The 20,738-nt window shown below is 37.1% G+C and overlaps 1 protein-coding gene across 1 annotated transcript; it reads left to right on the top strand.

The window, feature by feature from the left end:
* The first annotated feature begins 2,393 nt into the window (after window positions 1-2,393).
* LOC137254316 (nuclear valosin-containing protein-like) lies at window positions 2,394-8,767 on the top strand. Its single transcript, XM_067791979.1, has 4 exons — window positions 2,394-2,492; window positions 8,066-8,398; window positions 8,466-8,681; window positions 8,759-8,767. The coding sequence occupies exons 1-4, from the start codon at window positions 2,394-2,396 to the stop codon at window positions 8,765-8,767; spliced, it is 657 nt and encodes a 218-aa protein (XP_067648080.1).
* The last annotated feature ends 11,971 nt before the right edge of the window (window positions 8,768-20,738 follow it).

Here is a 20,738-nt window from a genome sequence, read left to right as displayed (position 1 = left end):
ACGAATATTAGCAGCACTAAGGGATACTATCATCTCTAAGCCGATGCTAAGCAGTGACTTGCATGCACATCAATAATTCAATCATTATGTCTACACATATGTGCATACACACAGCGGAGAATCAACGCACAACCACATGCATAAATCTGAGATACTCTCGAAAGTATGTAATGGTTGTGCAAGTGTCGCTCACACATACCAACACATGCAGATATCATATCTGAGATGCTCCCAAAAGTATGCAATTATAATTGTGTTCACACATACACGCGCATATGAGACGCTAAAAACGTAGTAATTTTATAGCTGATGGCCAACTAGTAAATTCTGGAAATGGAAGCGCCTAGAAGATGCGAACGAGAAATCACAGAGTATAAACAGCAACAGTGGAGGCGCGACAATCAGTTTCATTTAAGCAAGCTATTGGTTGTGAAGTATCAGTGTTATTGTGAAGTACTTTAATAAACGCCATTTTGCATTATTAAATATTGGCATTATTTATTCAATAGTTCAGTGATTCGAACTTAGCAGAAGGTTGCAAATAAGAGGATTTGCAGTAAATTCGTTACAATATAAAGTTGTAAGACTTGCACATGATCTTCGACACTTTGCAGCTCAGCACTTATTTCTAAGCCTTTCCTACTTGGCTCTCGCTTTATTTAAGTCTGGCACAATCTGACTGGAACGTCTATGGTATAAGCTTCGAGCGATGCTCACGGTTTAGTTAACTCATCCGCTTTTTTATTTCCATCTATTCCAATATGCCCTGGGATCAAATATGGATGTTTGCTTCTCCCTATCCCGATTCTTTACGTAATTCCCTAGTGTCGTCGAGGCCTTCTTCACTGTATCCTACATTTTGAGCTTCCACGACAACTTACTATCTAGAATGATTTCTATATATTTTGCACAAGGTTTCTCCTAGCTTAGGCCTAGTACAATTTAAACCTTGTAGCTCTTGATAAGCAATACCATTTTTTTTAATATTTAAGTTACTTCATTGCGCGTATATAATAATACATCGAATAATATTCGAATTATTTGGCCAGCTCGAAAGCTACAATGCCAAACGCTAATCCTTTAATATACTTTTATAACAATTCAATTTTCGGTAATTCCAATTTTCTTTGTTTAAGAAAATTTCGAGAATTTCCTTCTATATAATTTTGTATTGTTCTCCATATGTGGCTAGACGCCGTGATTTTTTACTATCCCGTTATTTATACTTTCGAGAATTTTCTTTGTATAAATTTATGTATATTGTTTTCCATATTAGCCACATGTTTTTTCAACGAATTTTTGATTCCTGTTAGGAATGCAAGAATACCACCCAAATCCGGTCAGGGAGGTATCGCATATCCTAACTCCGCCGAAACGCTCAAGGGGAGCACCGAAGCCAACCTTGAGGCCTATTTTAATTTTCTACTCAACGCAAAAAAGGCCGAAAATTGAGGTTGAGCCGAGGATGACAAACAAAAAATGTCATAGCAAATATAAAAAATTTAACTACTCACGACAATGTATGTTTGGATACAACAGGAAATGTTGATCTGCAACAACAAAGTAATTGGGCATTCAGAAAAACAGCAGCAAATCCAAAATCACAGACCACGTCAAACAATAGATGGTAACTGAGTGTGTACTGCAAAGCCCTGAGTTCGTACAATATCGCTGATGTGACTTAAGTTGTGGTGATGTCTGCTCGCTATTGCGGACTAACGCTGACTGCTGTGGCTACAGCAACCACTACAAACAAAATAGACTATTCAACAACGCTTCAGCTCAACTGAAGATGACGACGGTGGTGATGATGATGTTGCTGCTGCTAATGATGAAGACGCCCTACACACATCAGGAGTTTTGCATCTTTCTGCATGCAACTCAATTGTTACACAAACCAACGAGCGCCGAAGTAAACCAGGTGATGTGTAACCCATGTATGCATGGATGAGTCAGGTTAGAAGAGGAAAACTGTTTTGAACTTGTGCTGAATTAAGTAAATCAACGAACGGTAAGCGTGGCGAAAATACAGTAACTATGAATTAGTAAGTTCCCATGTCGTCATGACACAAAGCTCTAGGCAAGCAATTTAATTTTGTCCATAGTACTGAAAAGTTCAGGGGGATCAGTGACTCGCTCATTTGTTTAACCTACTGATTAGCTTAGCTACACAAAACTGACAAAAAGTGCAAATAAATAAATTGATTAAGTTCAGACATTTGATGGTGGAAAAACTTAGTTGACAAATCGTCAGTTTGCTGTCCTATGTTGTTTTTGCAGTCGCTATCGCTCTACATCTAACAATACATACGTACAGTCATTCAGAGTAAGAATGGGACAATGAAAAGGATAGATTTAACTGGAGTATCTGCTGTTATCGGCCCAACCGTACGATGCACAAATGCAAACGGCTCAAAGAACGTTTAGTCAGTGTCCAAGGATCGCTTTCCTTTGTACCAGGTGATGATATGTGTGGAGACACCATCGCCTTGGTGAGTTTATACAAGTGTTTTGATATCAACCACAGCCACCACGATACTCCCGAAGGGCCTACACCAATGAGCAGAAATGGAGAAAACTCCGCGGGTTATCTGCTTCTCGTGATACCGACTTTAAAGTATTTGATCGCACCTTCATAGCCGAAGCTACTAATGGGTTAGGTTAGGTTAAGTAGGAGAAGGCAACGTTTTATGGGCAAGATATGACTGATATAGCTGAAGTCAATACACGACACTTAGTTAGCTTGACAAACTCAACGAAGTGGTTTGGTTAGGAGAGTAGGAAAAAATCCGTGTGTTTTCACAATGGGCCAATAAAGCCTAGGTGTGTCGCTCAGATGCGGAGTGCAGCCACTTGAACCTAACCTACCATTGGGTTGGTATCTTCCTACTATGGACCAGTTGCCTAGAAAAGAAAACAACAAAATAAAAATTAGATGAGGATAGAAACCCCCAAACACTCTAAACTCTAACCACCAGTTATCATCCTGTGTTTCCTCCGTCTTAACACCTTAAAACCATACTTATTCAACAATTCAATCGATCGGCTGGTTGAGCGATCCCCACTAACGTCATTTCCATTATACCTTGATATTGTATCACAACTATTTAAGTCCCTTACATTCGAGTACTCTGGACAATCACTTAAAACATGCAGGCAACCCTCATGGCTGGCAATTTGAAAATCTGAAAACTTTTATTTTGTAAAAGGTTTCGGTAACCCCCTTCTTTCTATTTTCACTCCCCATCCCGTTTTTCTCCTTTTTCATTTCATCCTGTCGGTTTCTCGTTTGCCTCCCTCATCATTTCGCTCTCCATCTTCCTTTACTGCTCCTTTCCTTTCTTCTCTTCTTCCGCTCCCTTTCCCCCCATTACATATCATTCATTTTCTACTTTTCTCCAAATCTTCCATCCTCTCTCATTGAATTCCTCTCCCCGCCCTTTCTTTAACCAGTCTTCTCCTGTTTTTTCATTTCCTATCCTCCATTTTCGGCTTCCTGCCATCCTCCTTACCATTTTTACTTCCACTCTCTCTCCGCTGTACTGTGGGGGTAGTATGCTGCGTTTACTACACCAAAGTAGTTCATTATTTCATTCATTCATTCATTTATTAATCATTTTCTTAATGCTATTTACATATTTTAAATATCCATATTGTATTCAACACACTAACTATAACATAGCTTAAGAAAGGTGGATGGCATTTCGTTAGCTTAATGTGAAAATGTGCTAAGTCACTTTTTTTGAAAAATTGTATTTTAATACAGTTTTAAAACTGAATTCAAAATACATCGATCACAAAAAAAAAATATTTAAATTTTTCATTTTTGCAAGCTGTGGGCAATGATGTGTCAATGTGCTAAGTCGTCAGCTGTTAAAAAAATGTGCTAAGTCAACCTGTCAATAATATCAATCTGAATTACTAGTCATTTCTTTGTGCGCGCATTTTATTTATTTATTTAATTGATTCAGTCTAAAAGTACATGCTTTGTTGTTGTTGTTGAATTAACGATAAAGACATTCCCCAAAGGCTTTGGGGAGTGTTACCGATGTTGATGGCACTTTGCCGGATATAGATCCGGTACGTTCGGGTAACAAAGCACTATTAAGGTACTACTAGCTCGAACATCTCGGGAACGTTTTATACGACCACATTAAACCTTCTAAGCCATCCCGCCCTCACCACCCCCTAGTTGCATGAGGAACTTGGGGTCGCCAGAGCCTCGGCTGTCAATGAAACAGGATTCGCCACGGATAGGTGAGGTTGACAATTGGGTTGGAGAAGCTATATATTGCGGTAGCAACCCCTAGAGAGAGTTGCGAACACAACTCCTTGAAATTGGATTCACCCAATTGAGACATGCCTTTGGTGTTTGATAAATATTTTACGCTGGCCATAATCTACTTCAATGGCGGCCACCGTGGTGTGATGGTAGCGTGCTCCGCCTACCACACCGTATGCCCTGGGTTCACACCCCGGGCAAAGGAACATCAAAATTTTAGAAATAAGGTTTTTCAATTAGAAGAAAATTTTTCTAAGCGAAGTCGCCCCTCGGTAGTGTTTGGCAAGCGCTCCGGATGTATTTCTGCCATGAAAAGCTCTCAGTGAAAACTCACCTGCCTTGCAGATGCCGTTCGGAGTCGGCATAAAACATGTAGGTCCCGTCCGACCAATTTGTAGGGAAAAGCAAGAGGAACACCACGAAAATTGGAAGAGAAGCTCGGCCTTAGATCTCTTCGGAGGTTATCCGCCTTACATTTATTTTTTATTTTTTAATCTACTTCAATTCTTACATGTCGATAACTACATGCTTTCTTACAGATTAGTTAAAAATAGAAAACAATTCAAGCTTAAACTTATACGGGCTCTTATTAAATTTAAGAACACCCCTGAATCGATTTGCTAGATGTATAGTCCTATTTATAGGTTCATTCATAGCATAATTCGTTTTATGAGTTATTTCGATAAATAATATATTATGCCGAAGATCACGCAGTGAAATATATGGAATGAACAAATTAGATAAATCAGAGTAATTCGTGCTAAAGTTTATGACATTACAGGCAAGCATGCGTGAGATAAAAGTTCTTCTGTCATGCAAGGCCTGAAGGCCAAGCAATTGTTGGTATATGATGGGAGGCCGTCTGGCCAGTGAAGCATACGTAAAGCAATTTTGTAAAAAATGTTGGAACTTTCTCAATTTTATAGGAGCTAGATTCATAGAAAGGATTCCATATTATTGAGCAATATCCAATACCACTTCTGACCAAGGATATATAAAGTGCTTTCAACGTCATAGGGTCCTTAAAGTCACTGGTGTTACGTCTACTGAACCCAACCATTGCAACAAATTTTGAAACAACGAAATCAATGTGACTAGAAGAGTTTGGAGTCAAAAATTACACCCAAGTTTTACTCTCTTGACAACGATTAAGAGATTTAGTTTGTAGATAAAGTATGTGGCAGTTGTCTTTATGGAACAAGACACAAAACAGCATTTGTTTGAATTTAAAAATAAGTTATTGCCTGCGCACCATCCGGCAAAAGAGTCCAGATCAGAACCGAACAGCATCTGCGAGGCAGATGAGTTTTCACTGAAAGCTTTTCATGGCAGAAATACACTCGCAGTGTTGCCAAACACTGCCGAGGGGCGACCCCGATTAGAACAATTTTTCTAATTGAAAAACCTTATTTCTATAATTTTGATGTTGCTTTGCTCGGGGTGTGAACCCAGGGCATTCGGTGTGGTAGGCGGAGCACGCTACCATCACACCACGGTGACCGCCAATAGTTAGAAATAGTTTGACAAATAAATAGCATTTTTTGTGAAATACATAGTTTTAGTGTTATATTTCAATCATTAAATGGGAGGAGTGATGGGGAAACATATTGAGTAAAAAGTGCTAACTCAGGAGAAAAAATGTGTTTTAGTGAGGAAATTGTGCCAATTCATAAAATAGCTGCTGGGTTAGCATACATGATTTTTATTTATCTTTTTCAAGGCTTCTACACTCAGAAGTTTTGCAACTAAGGTATCCTCATTCACAGTTTTGAAAAAAAAGATTATTTCAAAATTTATTCAGTTTTTTTCGTCTCCTGTAAAATTCGTAAAAAGTGACTTAGCACATATTCACATTAAGCTATCGATTTGTTATTATACCTTTCATGAACATGAAATGGTATATTAACTTTGGTCCGATGTTTGTAACGTTGAGAAATATAGAAGTTAGACTCACCATTAAGTATACCGAATTGATCAGGGCGACGAACTGAATTGATAGAGCCATGTCCGTCTGTCCGTCCGTCTGTCTATTTGAACTCAAACTAGTCCCTCAAGTTTTGAGATATCTCAATGAAATTTGGCACAAGGATGTATTTTTATATTATATTAGACATTTGTTGGATCCGGTAGGATCGGACCACTATAACATATATCTCCGATACAACCGATCGTTCAGATAACACGATTTTGGTCATTCCTGCCGCGATTTAGATAGTATAAACGTGAAACTCGGTGATATATATTCTAATATATCATATCAAGATATCCTAAAAAAATCACTTTGTTCGCATATATAGTTATATCCCATACAACCGATCGTTCAGATAGAAAGGTTTTTGGCCATTTCTCCCTTTATTTAGAAAGTATAAACGTAAAACTCGGTGATATATTTTAATATATCATAGAAGATTTTCTGAAAAAATCGCATTGATCGGAGCTATATATAGTTATATCCCATACAACCTATCGTTCAGATACAAAGATTTTTGGCAATTTCTCCCTTAATTTCCAATATAAAAACGTAAAACTTGTTGATATTTATTCTAATATATCATAGAAGATTTCATGAACAAATCATTTCGATCGGAGCTATATATAATATATATCCCATACAACCGATCCTTCAGATAGAAAGACTTTTGGCAATTTCTCCCTTAATTTCAAATATAAAAACGTTAAACTTGGCGATATTTATTCTAATATATCATAGAAGATTTCATGAAAAAATCAGTTCGATCGGAGCTTTATATAATATATATCCCATACAACCGATCGTTCAGATAGAAAGATTTTTGGCCATTTCTCCCTTAATTTCCAATATAAAAACGTGAAACTTGGTGATGTATATTCTAATATATCATAGAAGATTTCCAGTAAAAATCATTTCGATCGGAGTTATATATTGTTCCGAATATTAGCAAAACTAAGGGGTGCTGCTATCTCTAAGCTGATGCTAAGCAGTGACGTGAATTCACATCAATAATTCAATAATTAAGTATCTACCCAGCAAAAACTGCCTAACGCATTCACGTATACAAATGCAAAATCTTCAGCTGTCATCTCCTCTACAGCAAAACAAGTTTGTTCTGGCTATGGCGGAACTATACCAGGGGGTACCACGGTGACCACTGATTTGCCTTTTTTTAATGTGATTTGCTACATCAACTTCCGGCGCATTACGACTTTGACATTAGTCCATCGATTTACAAAAACAAAGTGCGTGGAACTTTTATGTATTTTTGTAGCTATGTCACCATGCTACCACCTTGTATGGTTCCGCCATGGTTCTGGCTGAATGTCAGAGAGGGAAGAGGATATATCATTTTTGCATTATTGTCTATTGTATGCATTCCCACTCATTTGTTTTGCTTTCTTGACAGATTGCACGCGTCAAAAAATATTAATAGTATGTAAATTTAATTAATTTAATGCTGAAACTTCAATTGAATTAAAAAAAAAATATATGCCACCGCTTCTAATAGTAGAAAATCCCTTTCTGGAGTTATACTAAATAAAATTAAATCTGACTCTACCAAGGGATCGTCTAGTAAAGTGCAGACAAACGCCACGAATTCCCAGAATCTTCTGATCAAGAAAACCAACAATAACCGAATAAAAATCGTAAGTTGGTGTTGAACGGAGGTATGTATTAGTATATCTCCACAATATGCGAACGAAAAGTTTAATGCACGCTTAATATCACGAGAAAAGAACGATAGGGCTTCGTCTCAACCATATGATAGAAATGACCAACATGCACAGCAATACCGTCAATAACAACAGCAACATCAACAAAATCAACGTTGGAATCGTTTATCCAATTATCAACAACAACAACAAAATAACGATGCCGGACCATTTTCTAGTGTTGCTTCCAATCAAATTAATCAACAACGGCAACGTAAATTCAAAACAGAGGTAGTACTACGTAAATCGCGTGAAACTTTTCAAGACATTGGTGGTATGGAGAAAATTTCAAAAGAACTTTGCGAATTATTAATACATATAAAAGCACCGGATATATATTTTGCTTTGGGTTTAATGCCACCTCGTGGTTTATTATTGCACGGACCGCCTGGATCTGGAAAAACGTTTCTTGCGCATGCAATTGCTGGGGTATATATACATGCAATTTATAAACGTAAACCTTTATTTTATATATACAATACATTTTTCTTTACAGCAATTAAATTTTCCATTAATAGATGTTGCTGCTACAGAATTAATAGGTGGCGTCTCGGATGAATCTGAAGAACGTATACGCGATGTATTCGAGCAAGCGCCAATTTATGCACCTAGCGTTTTATTTAATGATGAAATTGATGCTATATCATCGAATCGTTCGCTTGCACAAAAAGATATGGAATGTATAGTTGTGTCACAATTGTATTCCAATAATGTATTCCAAATTTTTAAAAATTCATTTTAATACAAATTTTATAAAAAAAAAAATTAAGTGTTATTTTTTCGTTATAGATGCGCTAGGACTATGGGATAAGTATAACAGCTAGATAATTTGTTATTTACTTCATTATATATGCATTAGGAATATCAGATAAATACAACATCTAGATAATATGTTATTTATGCCATAACGCTAACGCATAGCTTTTTGACATTCGTTGCTGTATAAATCATGTTATATATGGCATATGAATAGCATATTGAAAAGAGAAAAATATATGAAAGCTTAATACCAGAAATTGGCGAACGTAAAAGAGAAGGCTGCTCACATGTATAGAAAAATATACGTGAGGATTTGTCACACTCTGTCTTAACAAACTGATGTAAACTTTTTGAATTTCTCACGCATAGTTTTTGTAGCACTACGGATAATTTAATGCCTTATATAACAAGTAGCGTTCTAACTGGGTACATAAACGAAACAATAATTGCGTCTACACATATGTACCATGTACGTATACGAGCAGCGGAGAGTCAATGCACAAACACATGCATATATCTGAGATACTCCTGAAAGTATGCAATGAGAAGCTATAAAATCGTGCAATTGTAGTTACACTGAGAAGTTTGAGAGCTGATGGGCTTGAAGTTTCCGGAAATTGAAGCGTCTAGAAGATGCAGCGTTGAAATCAGAGAGTATAAACGGCAGCAAATGTAGAGGCGCTGGAATTCAGTTTGGAGTTGAGCTATCAAGCAGTTATTGATTAAGCACGCAATCTGGCGGGCAATAGTAGAATTTTCATTTGAGCTATCAATCAGTTTGGTTATTAAGCAAGCTATTCGTTGCAAAGTTTGAGTGTTATTGTGAAGTACTTTAATAAAGGCCATTTTGCATTATTAAATATTAGAGTTATTTATTCAACAGTTTAGTGATTCGAACTTAGCAAAAGGGCAAATAAGAGGATTTGCAGGAAATTCGTTACAATTGGTGTCAGAAGAGGAATTGTTGAATAAATTCCAGAGGACAACAAGGACACGGCAAAGTTCAGTGAATTGAAGATCCAGCAACTGAAGAAGGAGTTGGAGAGCCGTGGATTGAATACAAGCGGCGTTAAACGCGAGTATGTCTTTTATCCTGATGGGGACGAGACAACAACAAAAATTGAAGAGAAAAACGAAATATCGCAGACAGTTACGAGCACAAATTTGAACATGATTTTGGCTGCAATATCTGCTCAAACATCGACAATGTCATCTCAACTAGAAGAACAGAAAACGTATATGTCATCTCAACTAGAAGAACAGAAAACGTATATGTCATCTCAACTAGAAGAACAGAAAACATATATGTCACCTCAACTAGAAGAACAGAAAACGTATATGTCATCACAGATGGAATCCCAAGAGACACGAATAACATCGAAGATTGAAGCACAGGAAACACAAATTTCTTCACAACTGGAAGAACAGAATGTATCCCAACTGGACTCGCAGGAAACCCGTATAACATCACAATTGGAAGAACAGAAGACATATTTGGCATCTCAAGTGGAAGCGCAAGAGGCACGTATATCTGAAATGTGGGCACAAATTTCGGATCAGGTATCATCGTAGCTCTTTGTGAAACTGGAAGAGCAGGATGCAAAAATTTTACAACTCGAGGACAAAATTGATGCCGAAATAGAAGCGTTAAAAGGTCGTATGGAGCAGTTACAACTAAACCGCCCAGCTGTTTCAGCAAGCAATCCAAAGGTAAAAACACCATCATTTGAGAAGACCGCAGCAGTGAACAACTGGAATGCGGAAGATAAAGTTGCTGCACTATTCGTGGCATTGAAAGGGCCTGCAGCGGAAATCTTACAGACGATTCCAGAGTACGAACGGAAAAGTTATGAAGCATTGATGGCTGCTGTAGAACGACGTTATGGAAGCGAGCATAGAAAATATATATTCCGAATTGAGTTACAAAACCGCTACCAAAAAGCAAATGAGACATTGCAGGAGTTTGCTTCGGATATTGAAAGATTGGCTCATCTTGCAAATGCGGACGCACCCGTGGAATACACTGAAAGGGTAAAAATCGAGAGCTTTATAAATGGCATACGAGATGTGGAAACGAAGCGGGCTACATATTCGAATCCAAACCTAAAATTTGCTGAAACGGTATCGCATGCACTGACTCAGGAAACAGCCTCACTTTTGAGTAAGCCAGCGTACAAAGCACGCCGTGTGGAAGCGAAAAGGCCAGAGTGGGTAGACGCAATATTGGAGGCACTGAAAGGATCGCAAAAGCGGAGTGAAAAAGTTATCAAATGCATAAAATGCGGGAAGTCCGGTCACATTGCACGTCATTGCGATCTTGGTCCTAATAGTTCCAACAATATGGGTGGCCGTAAACGCAAAGCTGGAGGAGATGAGCAAGAGCGAGTAAGAGGTAAAGATCGAGAGCTATATCCAGCTATTGAATTCCCTGTGATATCTTTGTTGCAAATTGGTAGAAAATCGAGCAGTCTTACCGTCAGAGGGAATGTGGATGGTAAAGAACATGTACTGATTGTAGATACGGGCGCATCTCATTCCTTGATCCGATCTGACTTGGTCAACAGGAGAATAAAACCGTTACCTGGAGCAAGGTTGCGTACGGTCACTGGCGAGTATAACCAAGTTCAGGGAGAAGTGATATGTGAAGTCTTGATTGGAAAGGTCACGTTTCTACACAAATTCGTTGTGGCAAAGATCGTTGAAGAAGTCATATTGGGAGGGGACTTCTTGGTTGACCATGACATCAAGATCGATATGCAGAGAAGGGTGATGCGTTATGAGAACCAGGATATACCACTTAACTTCAAGTTGGAGAAAGGGTTCAGTAGTAATCGAGTAATGGTGGAGAAGACTCGACAAAGGCCACGAAAGTTAAAAGGAAAGGTTGATGGATCGAATGGGCCAAATAAAGAGAAATTAAAATTACCTGCGAGAAAAGGACCGGCATCGACAAACCCTAATGAACGCACTAAAACGACTGAAAAATTTTTTCAGAAAGAATGCAAGGGTGGTTTCAAGCCAGCTCGCACTACTGTTGTGAAACCTCCAGACGATAATGATGATGCAAAGTCAATCCGTCAAGTGCAAGCTCTGCGAAGAAGTTGATTGGCCAAACAACAGAGTGCGAGGGAAAGATCAAGAATAATGAGTAGTAAGATGAAACGCAGGTACAATGAGAACAAAAATTCGGAAGGTTTCTTGGAAGGAGATTTGGTACTGTTATACAACCCTCACCGGCGGAAAGGATGGAACACACAAGATTCGGTGCAGTTGGGAAGGCCCGTAAAAAGTTGTGAAGAAGATCAGTGATACCATCTACGGCATACAAACAACTAGGAAACCACGGAATAGAAAAGTGGTACATCTGGAGATGCTAGCGGCGTTTAGATCGGGAGATTTGTCTGATCGGGACATGTACCATGTACGTATACGAGCAGCGGAGAGTCAATGCACAAACACATGCATATATCTGAGATACTCCTGAAAGTATGCAATGAGAAGCTATAAAATCGTGCAATTGTAGTTACACTGAGAAGTTTGAGAGCTGATGGGCTAGAAGATTCCGGAAATGGAAGCGCCTAGAAGATGCAACGTTGAAATCAGAGAGTATAAACGGCAGCAAATGTAGAGGCGCTGGAATTCAGTTTTGAGTTGAGCTATCAAGCAGTTATTGATTAAGCACGCAATCTGGCGGGCAATAGTAGAGTTTTCATTTGAGCTATCAATCAGTTTGGTTATTAAGCAAGCTATTCGTTGCAAAGTTTGAGTGTTATTGTGAAGTACTTTAATAAAGGCCACTTTGTATTATTAAATATTGGAGTTATTTATTCAACAGTTTAGTGATTTGAACTTAGCAAAAGGGCAAATAAGAGGATTTGCGGGAAATTCGTTACAATATATTATATATCCCACACAACCGATCGTTCAGATAAGGGGGTTTTTTGCCATTTTTTATACCTTTATATTAAGTCGCTTTCATGTTTGTCCCCTCATTTCCATACGAATTTAGACAGTTGATACTTTGAGCATAGTTCAGATCTAGGAGACAGTACAATACAAGTGAAAAAAAATCCACTAGGTGGCGCACGGGTCGAGATATACAGAAAATTAATTTTAAAATGGAAATTTTGCGATCGACTAACTTTAACTAACTTCTCGGTGAGCCAGAGATTTGAAACTTAGCACATAGTTTGCGAGTCGATGGCACTATAATCCGTTGAAAACAAAATGACGCTAAGTGGATGACGGATCGAGATAAACGAAAATCCCTGAAAAAACTAAGGGAATCTTGCGATCGATTTTTAAGTAACTTTTCGGTGAGCTAGAGACCTGAAACTTGGGCCGTGAGTCAGATCCCCCCGGTGACAGTGCAATATTTGATAAAAAAAAATTTCGCTAGGTGGCGCATGGATCGAGATATTAAGAAAATTAATTTTGAATTTTTCAATCCATTTTTAACTAACTTCGCGGTGACCTAGAGATTTGAAACTTGGCACACAGATCGAGGATTTGTGATAGTACAATTGGCAGGAAAAATTCCACTAGGTGGCGCGCTAAGTGAGATAACTACAAATCCTTGAAAAACGAGGGCAAACTTGCAATCGATTTTTTAGTAACTCCCGGTGAGCTGGAAATATGAAACTTGAGCCGTGAGTCAGAACCCGGTGAAAATGCAATATTTTATTTAAAAAATTTCCCTAGGTGGCGCATGGAGCGAGATATTAAGAAAATTCGTTTTGATTTGGGAATCTTTCAATCCATTTTTAACTAACTTCCCGGTTACCTAGAAACTTGCAACTTAGCAAATAGTTTCCGAGTCGATGGCACTATAATTCGTGGAAAACAAAATGCAGCCAGGTGGCAGACGAATCGCGATAAACCAAAATGCCTGAAAGTCCCTAAAAAACGCAGGGAATCTTGCGATCGATTTTTGAGTAAATTCTCGGTGAGATAGAGGCCTGAAACTTGGGTCGTGAGTCAGAACCCGGTGACAATGCAAAATTTGATCAAAAAAGTTCCGCTAGGTGGCGCATGAACCGAGATATTAAGAAAATTAATTTTAATTTGGGAATATTTCAATCCATTTTTAACTAACTTCCCGGTTACCTAGAGACTTGAAAGTTGGCACTTAGTTAGAGGCCTAGTGACAATACAACCTATAGAAAACAATTTTCCGCTAGGTGGCGCTCTAATCAAGATAACTGCAAATATTTGAAAAACGAGGGGAATCTTGCAATCGATTTTTAAGTAACTTCCCGGTGAACTAGAGACTTGAATCGTGGGCCGTGAGTAAGAACCCAAAATTCCAAATACCTTTTTGTAGGCAGCACTAAAAAAGTGAAAATAAAAAAATGATAAAAAATTTTAAGGACTACCTTTATATAAATGGACCAAAAAATAGAAGGCAATTTTTCCTTTAATACAGACATAATCTTGTTGAATTTTGACTAAAAAACTTTAACAATAGCTCTTGTAAAAGAATTTTGGGATTTAAATCTATAAAGGTAGAGCGCGTGCTTAAATTTTAAATAATCAATTTGTTAATCCCAAGTATATGGTTTGCCTTAAATTGAAAGATTGCACTCCACCTTTATAGTTTTAAATCCCAAAATTCTTTTACAAAGGCTATTCTTAAAGTTTTTTTGTCAAAATTCAACAAGACTATGTCTGTATTAAAGGAAAAATTGCCTTCTATTTTTTGGTCCATTTATATAAAGGTAGTCCTTAAAATTTTTTATCATCTTTTTAATTATATTTATCTTAATCTCGTTTAGGTATGTTCACTATATATTTCTTATCTTATAAAGCGCATTATTTGGAGATTACGAATGGGATAAGATTATTGTTCAGCCCCATTCATGAAAGGCACACGAAAACACAGCCGAAAACAGTCCCGTCCTTACTTGTTTTAAGAAATAAAATAGTACTAATGCCATTTTCAATAATGACATACTGTTTTTGTGTGGGGTGTACATTAACTATTTTCATAAAACATTAAAGTTACTAATACACTAAAAAATTTATTAAAAAGAACTTCAGGTTAAATAATTTTTATAATATTTTTTATAATATCGCCCTCAGCAGCGATTCCAGTTCATAATGATTATGTCCAGGCAGATACTCTTTAACTGTTTTTTGAAAGATGTTAAAATTTCTAATAACCTGTACAATGTTAGGAAGGGAGTTGAAGAATTTGCGCGACGTGTAGATATAAGAGCTTCTAAAGTGTGACGTTCTGGAATACGGAATTTGTACAGCTGGAAGTATATCCCTACGTAAGTTATAGACTTCTGAGGGAAAGCTCTCCAAATAACCTGAACGAATAAAGAAAATACTAAAGACTTTATATAAATACAAATGACGGCACGGTAGTATATCCAGTCTCCTAAAAAGCGGCACAGAGTTAGATATATAGTTTGCACTACAGATACGTCTAATAATTCCCTTTTGAATCGTTACAAATGGTGACAGTTGATTTGCCGATGCGCCACCCCAGCATCAGATACCATATTGAAGTTTCGATTGGAATATGCCGTAGTAAACAGTTTTTTAAGTAGATACAGTGCAACACTTTTTGAGACGATAGAACTGCCTAGTAGTATAGAGAAAGTACTGTTTCAATGTATGGATGTGCGCAGACCCATTCACACGATTGTCAATTCTTATACCAAGATATTTAAAATTCTCAACAACATCAACTCTGAAACTGTTGTCACTGCATTGAATATTGCAATCGAAAGAACTTATCGCAACATTCTGAGTACACCCCATATGGTGTAAGTTAAAACGAAGGTATCCTTCGGCGTGAAATATAATATCACAGCTAGGTAGTTCTTTGGCAACATGGCTAAATACATAAGTTTTGTTTTATTACCAACAAGTAGTTTATGTGAAGCAAACCAAGCTCTCAGCAAATGCAAATCAAAGATAATGCCACATATTAATTAAAGTTCACTAGTTGTACTTTACGCAATGGCCAAATCATCTGCAAACGCAGTGGTTTTGCCCTTAAATGGCAGGGAAAATATTGAGTTGATATATGTATATTAGGAACAATATTGGACCCAGAACAGAACCTTGGGGTACTCCCAGATTTACAAGCAGTGGGCTACTGTAACTGCTATCTACTTTTACTCTTTGTATTCTGTTAGAAAGATAGGATTTAAACCAGTTATGAATAAAGCCTCGGAAGCCTGTATGGTGTATTTTATCCAAGAGAATATCTCTATCGACCATGTCAAAGGCTTTTTTTATATCAAAAAATAGGCCGGCGCAGTTTCTTTTACCATCTAGAGATCTGTAAATATTTGTGCAGAAACTCAGCAGAGCGTTTTCTGTTCATAAACCGGAACGAAATCCAAACTGCATAGGACTGAAAAAGTTTGAATTGTCTAGAAAATTTAAAATTATTTTTTTGACTGCTTTTTCAAATACTTTCGATAAAGCTGAGAGTAGCGATATGGGTTTATAGTTGTTTGCATCCCTCTTGTCCCCCTTTTTGAAAATCGGAATAAAAACAGCGCTTTTAAGGATATCAGGAAAAATCCCTTGAGTAATACTGGCGTTGAATAAGTATTTCAATATATCAACTATATTAAGAGATATTCTCTTGAGTAGTATATTTGAAATACCATTCTCACCACACGAACTCGAGTTTTGCAATGTGTTAATAATTTTAATAATTTCAAAGCTTGAAATGGTTTTAAAAAAGAAGCTATTTTCAGCACAATTAAACGAGGGTGAAGACTGACAATCCCAGCTGCGTGAACTTAGATTACCAATCGTGGTAAAGTGTTGGTTAAATTTTTCGGCTACTTCTACAGCGTCAGAAATTAGCTTACTTTCAGTACGCAATACAACTGGCTCATTACCCTTAATGCAGTTTTTATTTAGAATAGTGTTGACCACGCCCCATTCTTTCATGAGTTGCAAAGTGCTGATTCAAGTTTTTTACGAAAAAAGTTATCGTGTGTCGAGTTTATTTCCTTTTTGGTATGTTTACTAATTTTATTTTATCGGCACCGAAGCCTTGCATTACCGGGACGCTTAGCACACCTTTTCCTTAATTTATTTTTAAGCTTTATTTTATTTAAGAGATCCCGAGTGATCCAAGTTTTAAATCTAATATTTTTTTTGAGAGGCTTAAAGTATAAGTGCAATTGTTAATATGCGCTTTTAACGTTTTTATCATAAGCTAGCGATATATCATTTTCAGCGTATACGGTAGCCCAACTTTCAAAACGTAGATTTAGCTTCAACTTGGTAAAGTTAACTTTAGTTAGGGATTTACGAGTACACTTAAGATTTGGTTTGCCTAACGAAATTCTTTTTATCTGTAAACCGTTCATCGTGTGATCGGTCACTTGTTAATCCATATTAAAACAAGTAAGGAAGGTTAAGTTCGGGTGTAACCGAACATCACATACTCAGTTGAGAGCTATGGTAAGAACATAAGGGAAAATGATCATGTAGGAAAATGAACCGAGGGTAACCCTGGAATGTGTTTGTATGACATGTGTATCAAATGAAAGGTATTAAAGAATATTTTATGAGGGAGTGCGCCATAGTTCTATAGCTGGACGCCATTTAGGAATATCGCCATAAAGGTGGACAATGCCTGACTCTAGAATTTGTTTGTACGATATGGGTATCAAATCAAAGTGGTTAATGAGTATTTTAAAAGGGAGTGGGCCTTGGTTCTATAGGTGCACGCCTTTTCGATATTTCGCCATAAAGGTGGACCAGGGGTGACTCTAGAATGCGTTCGTACAATATGGGTATCAAACGAAAGGTGCTAATGAGTATTTTAAAAGGGCGTGGGGCTTAGTTCTATAGGTGGACGCCTTTTCGAGATATCGCCATTAAGGTGGACCAGGGGTGACCCTAGAATGTATTTGTATGATATGGGTATCAAGTGAAAGTTAATGAGTATTTTAAAAGGGCGTGGGGCTCAATTCTATAGGTGTACGCCTTTTCGAGATATCGCCATAAAGGTGGACCAGGGGTGACTCTAGAATGTGTTTGTACGATATGGGTATCAAATTAAAGGTACTAATGAGGGTTTTAAAAGGGAGTGATGGTAGTTGTATATGTGAAGGCGTTTTCCAGATATCGACCAAAATGTGGACCAGGGTGAGCCAGAACATCATCTGTCGGATACCGCTAGTTTATTTATATATGTAATACCACGAACAGTATTACTACCAAGATTTCAAGAGTTTTTTATATCGCCCTGCAGAACCTTTTCATTTCTTCTACTCAATATGGTAGGTGTCACACCCGTTTTACAAAGTTTTTTTCTAAAGTTATATTTTGCGTCAATAAACCAATACAATTACCATGTTTCATCCCTTTTTTCGTATTTGGTAGAGAATTATGACATTTTTTTCATTTTTCGTAATTTTCGATATCGAAAAAGTGGGCGTGGTCATAGTCGGATTTCGGCCATTTTTAATACCAAGATAGAGTGAGTTCAGGTAAGTACGTGAACTGAGTTTAGTAAAGATATATCGATTTTTGCTCAAGTTATCGTGTTAACGGCCGAGCGGAAGGACAAACGGACGACTGTAAATAAAAACTGGGCGTGGCTTCAAACCGATCTTGCCCTTTTTCACAGAAATAAGTTGCCATCCTATAATCTAAGCCCCTACCAAATTTCACAAGGATTGGTAAATTTTTGTTCGACTTAAGGCATTAAAAGTAACCTAGACAAATTAAATGAAAAAGGGCGGAACCACGCCCATTTTGAAATTTTCTTTTATTTTTGTATTTTGTGCACCATATCATTACTGGAGTTGAATGTTTACATAATCTGCTTTTATACTGTAAAGATATTACATTTTTTGTTAAAATTTGACTTAAAAAAAATTTTTTTTAAAAGTGGGCGTGGTCGTTCTCCGATTTTGCTACTTTTTATTAAGCATACATATAGTAATAGGAGTAACAAATTTCATCATGATATCTTCAACGACTGCCAAAATACAGCTTGCAAAAATTTTAAGTTACCTTCTTTTAAAAGTGGGCGGTGCCACGCCCATTGTCCCAAATTTTACATATTTTCTATTCTGCGTCATAAGTTCAACTCACCTACCAAGTTTCATCGCTTTATCCGTCTTTGGTAATGAATTATCGCACTTTTTCGGTTTTTCGAAATTTTCGATATCGAAAAAGTGGGCGTGGTTATAGTCCGAAATCGTTCATTTTAAATAGTGATCTGAGATGAGTGCTCAGGAATCAAATACCAAATTTCATCAAGATACCTCGAAATCTACTCATGTTATCTTAACGGGCGGACATGGCTGAATAACATTTTTTTTCGATCCTGATGATTTTGATATATGGAAGTCTATATCTATCTCGATTCCTTTATACCTGTACAACCAACCGTTATCCAATCAAAGTTAATATACTCTGTGAGCTCTACTCAACAGAGTATAACTAGAACAGTCTCTACACTGAGAAGCGTTAAAGCGACAAAAAACGTGTTCAATACAAGTACCTGAATTCATTCGTGTTTGGTTCAATAATATATGATGTTAAACCGTTTTCAGCCATTAATGCCAAATATTCATCAGTTAGTATGCAATGATGTAGAAGGTCTAAATTAAAATCGCCTAAATCAAAAAAATTGCTAGATTTTTCATTGCTTATGATAGTTGAATATTCGTCAAGAAAAGCAGAAATAGGTACAGACTGAAGTCTATTTACTCCCAATAGGACAAATTGTTCTCCTTTGAGGTCTATCGTAAGTTTTAATAAATCAGCACTAGTTAAGCTAATACTTACTGAAGTGCAATCATAATTTTCGCGTACAAATGCTCCACCACCTCCTGCACTGTAGCTATCATTTGCAATCGCATAGAACCTATAATGGGGGATATTATAATCACCTATTTCATACGGATAAATCCAGATTTCACTCAGAAAAATTACATCTGGCTGGACACTCAAAGCATCTATATAACTAACAAATAATTCAAAGTTTTGCCTAAGGCTGCGTATATTCTTATGGATGATGATGAATTCAAGTCGTGTGCAAAGAAACATCAAGTTTTTAGAAACAAGTTTATTCGATTAGAAAGAAGTCTCAGTGAAAACTTATCTGCATTGCGGCTGCCGTTCGAAGTCAGCATAAAGCATGTATGTTCCGAAAAACAAAAAAGGAGCACAACGCAAAATGGAACAGACTCTCGGCCTAAATCTTTTTGAAGTTACAACGCACTTTTATTAATCAATTTTTTATTTTTAAAGTCGAGTTATTGGTTTGAGATTATTTTGTTATCACTGAGTCATGGGCTTCTTATTGGTTTCTTATCGGATTGTTACCGACGGCTTATAGCAGTTTCACCGATTTCATATTGAATTTTTATCGCTATCTGTTTTATAACAATGCGATGAGTCGTTGTTAACACTCCGATAAGAAATCAAAAAATTTTGTTAAAAATCGATAATTTTTTGATAAAAAATGCATAACTTTGTGATAAAAAATTGATAACATACATTAACAAACCGAAAAATTTTTGAAAACAGTTATGTAACTTCTCCGTTACAAATCTAATAATATGCTGGTAACAAATTGATATCACGCCGAAAACAAATCGATAACTTTTCGATTAAAAATCCATAGCACGGCAATATAATTTTTTGATACACCAATATTTTTCGATAGCTTTTCGATGAAAAATCGATAACTGACCGTGGTAGTGGTAGTGATTATACTAACACCTACATTTTCTACTCCCCCATACAGCATACCAATCCCACACATTACGCTTACATTCTATATGACCCCATATACATACATAACATACCACTTCATACACATATTTTACAGGCGAGGCTCTGGCGACCCCAAGCTCCTCCCGGAACTACGGGGTGGGAGGCGGGATGGCCTAGATGGTTGACAATAAGTCGTTCCCGAGTTGGTACCTTAATGGCGCTTGTTTCCGGACAACAACAACAACATAATTCGACCGTCCCATTTTAACTATGAGTGACTGTATCTATCGAA

This window comes from Eurosta solidaginis, chromosome 5, assembly GCF_040869045.1.
Source record: "Eurosta solidaginis isolate ZX-2024a chromosome 5, ASM4086904v1, whole genome shotgun sequence".
Classification (NCBI taxonomy): Eukaryota; Metazoa; Arthropoda; class Insecta; order Diptera; family Tephritidae; genus Eurosta; species Eurosta solidaginis.
Note: the sequence above shows the minus strand (reverse complement) of the source record. Positions and strands in the feature narration are given on the sequence as shown.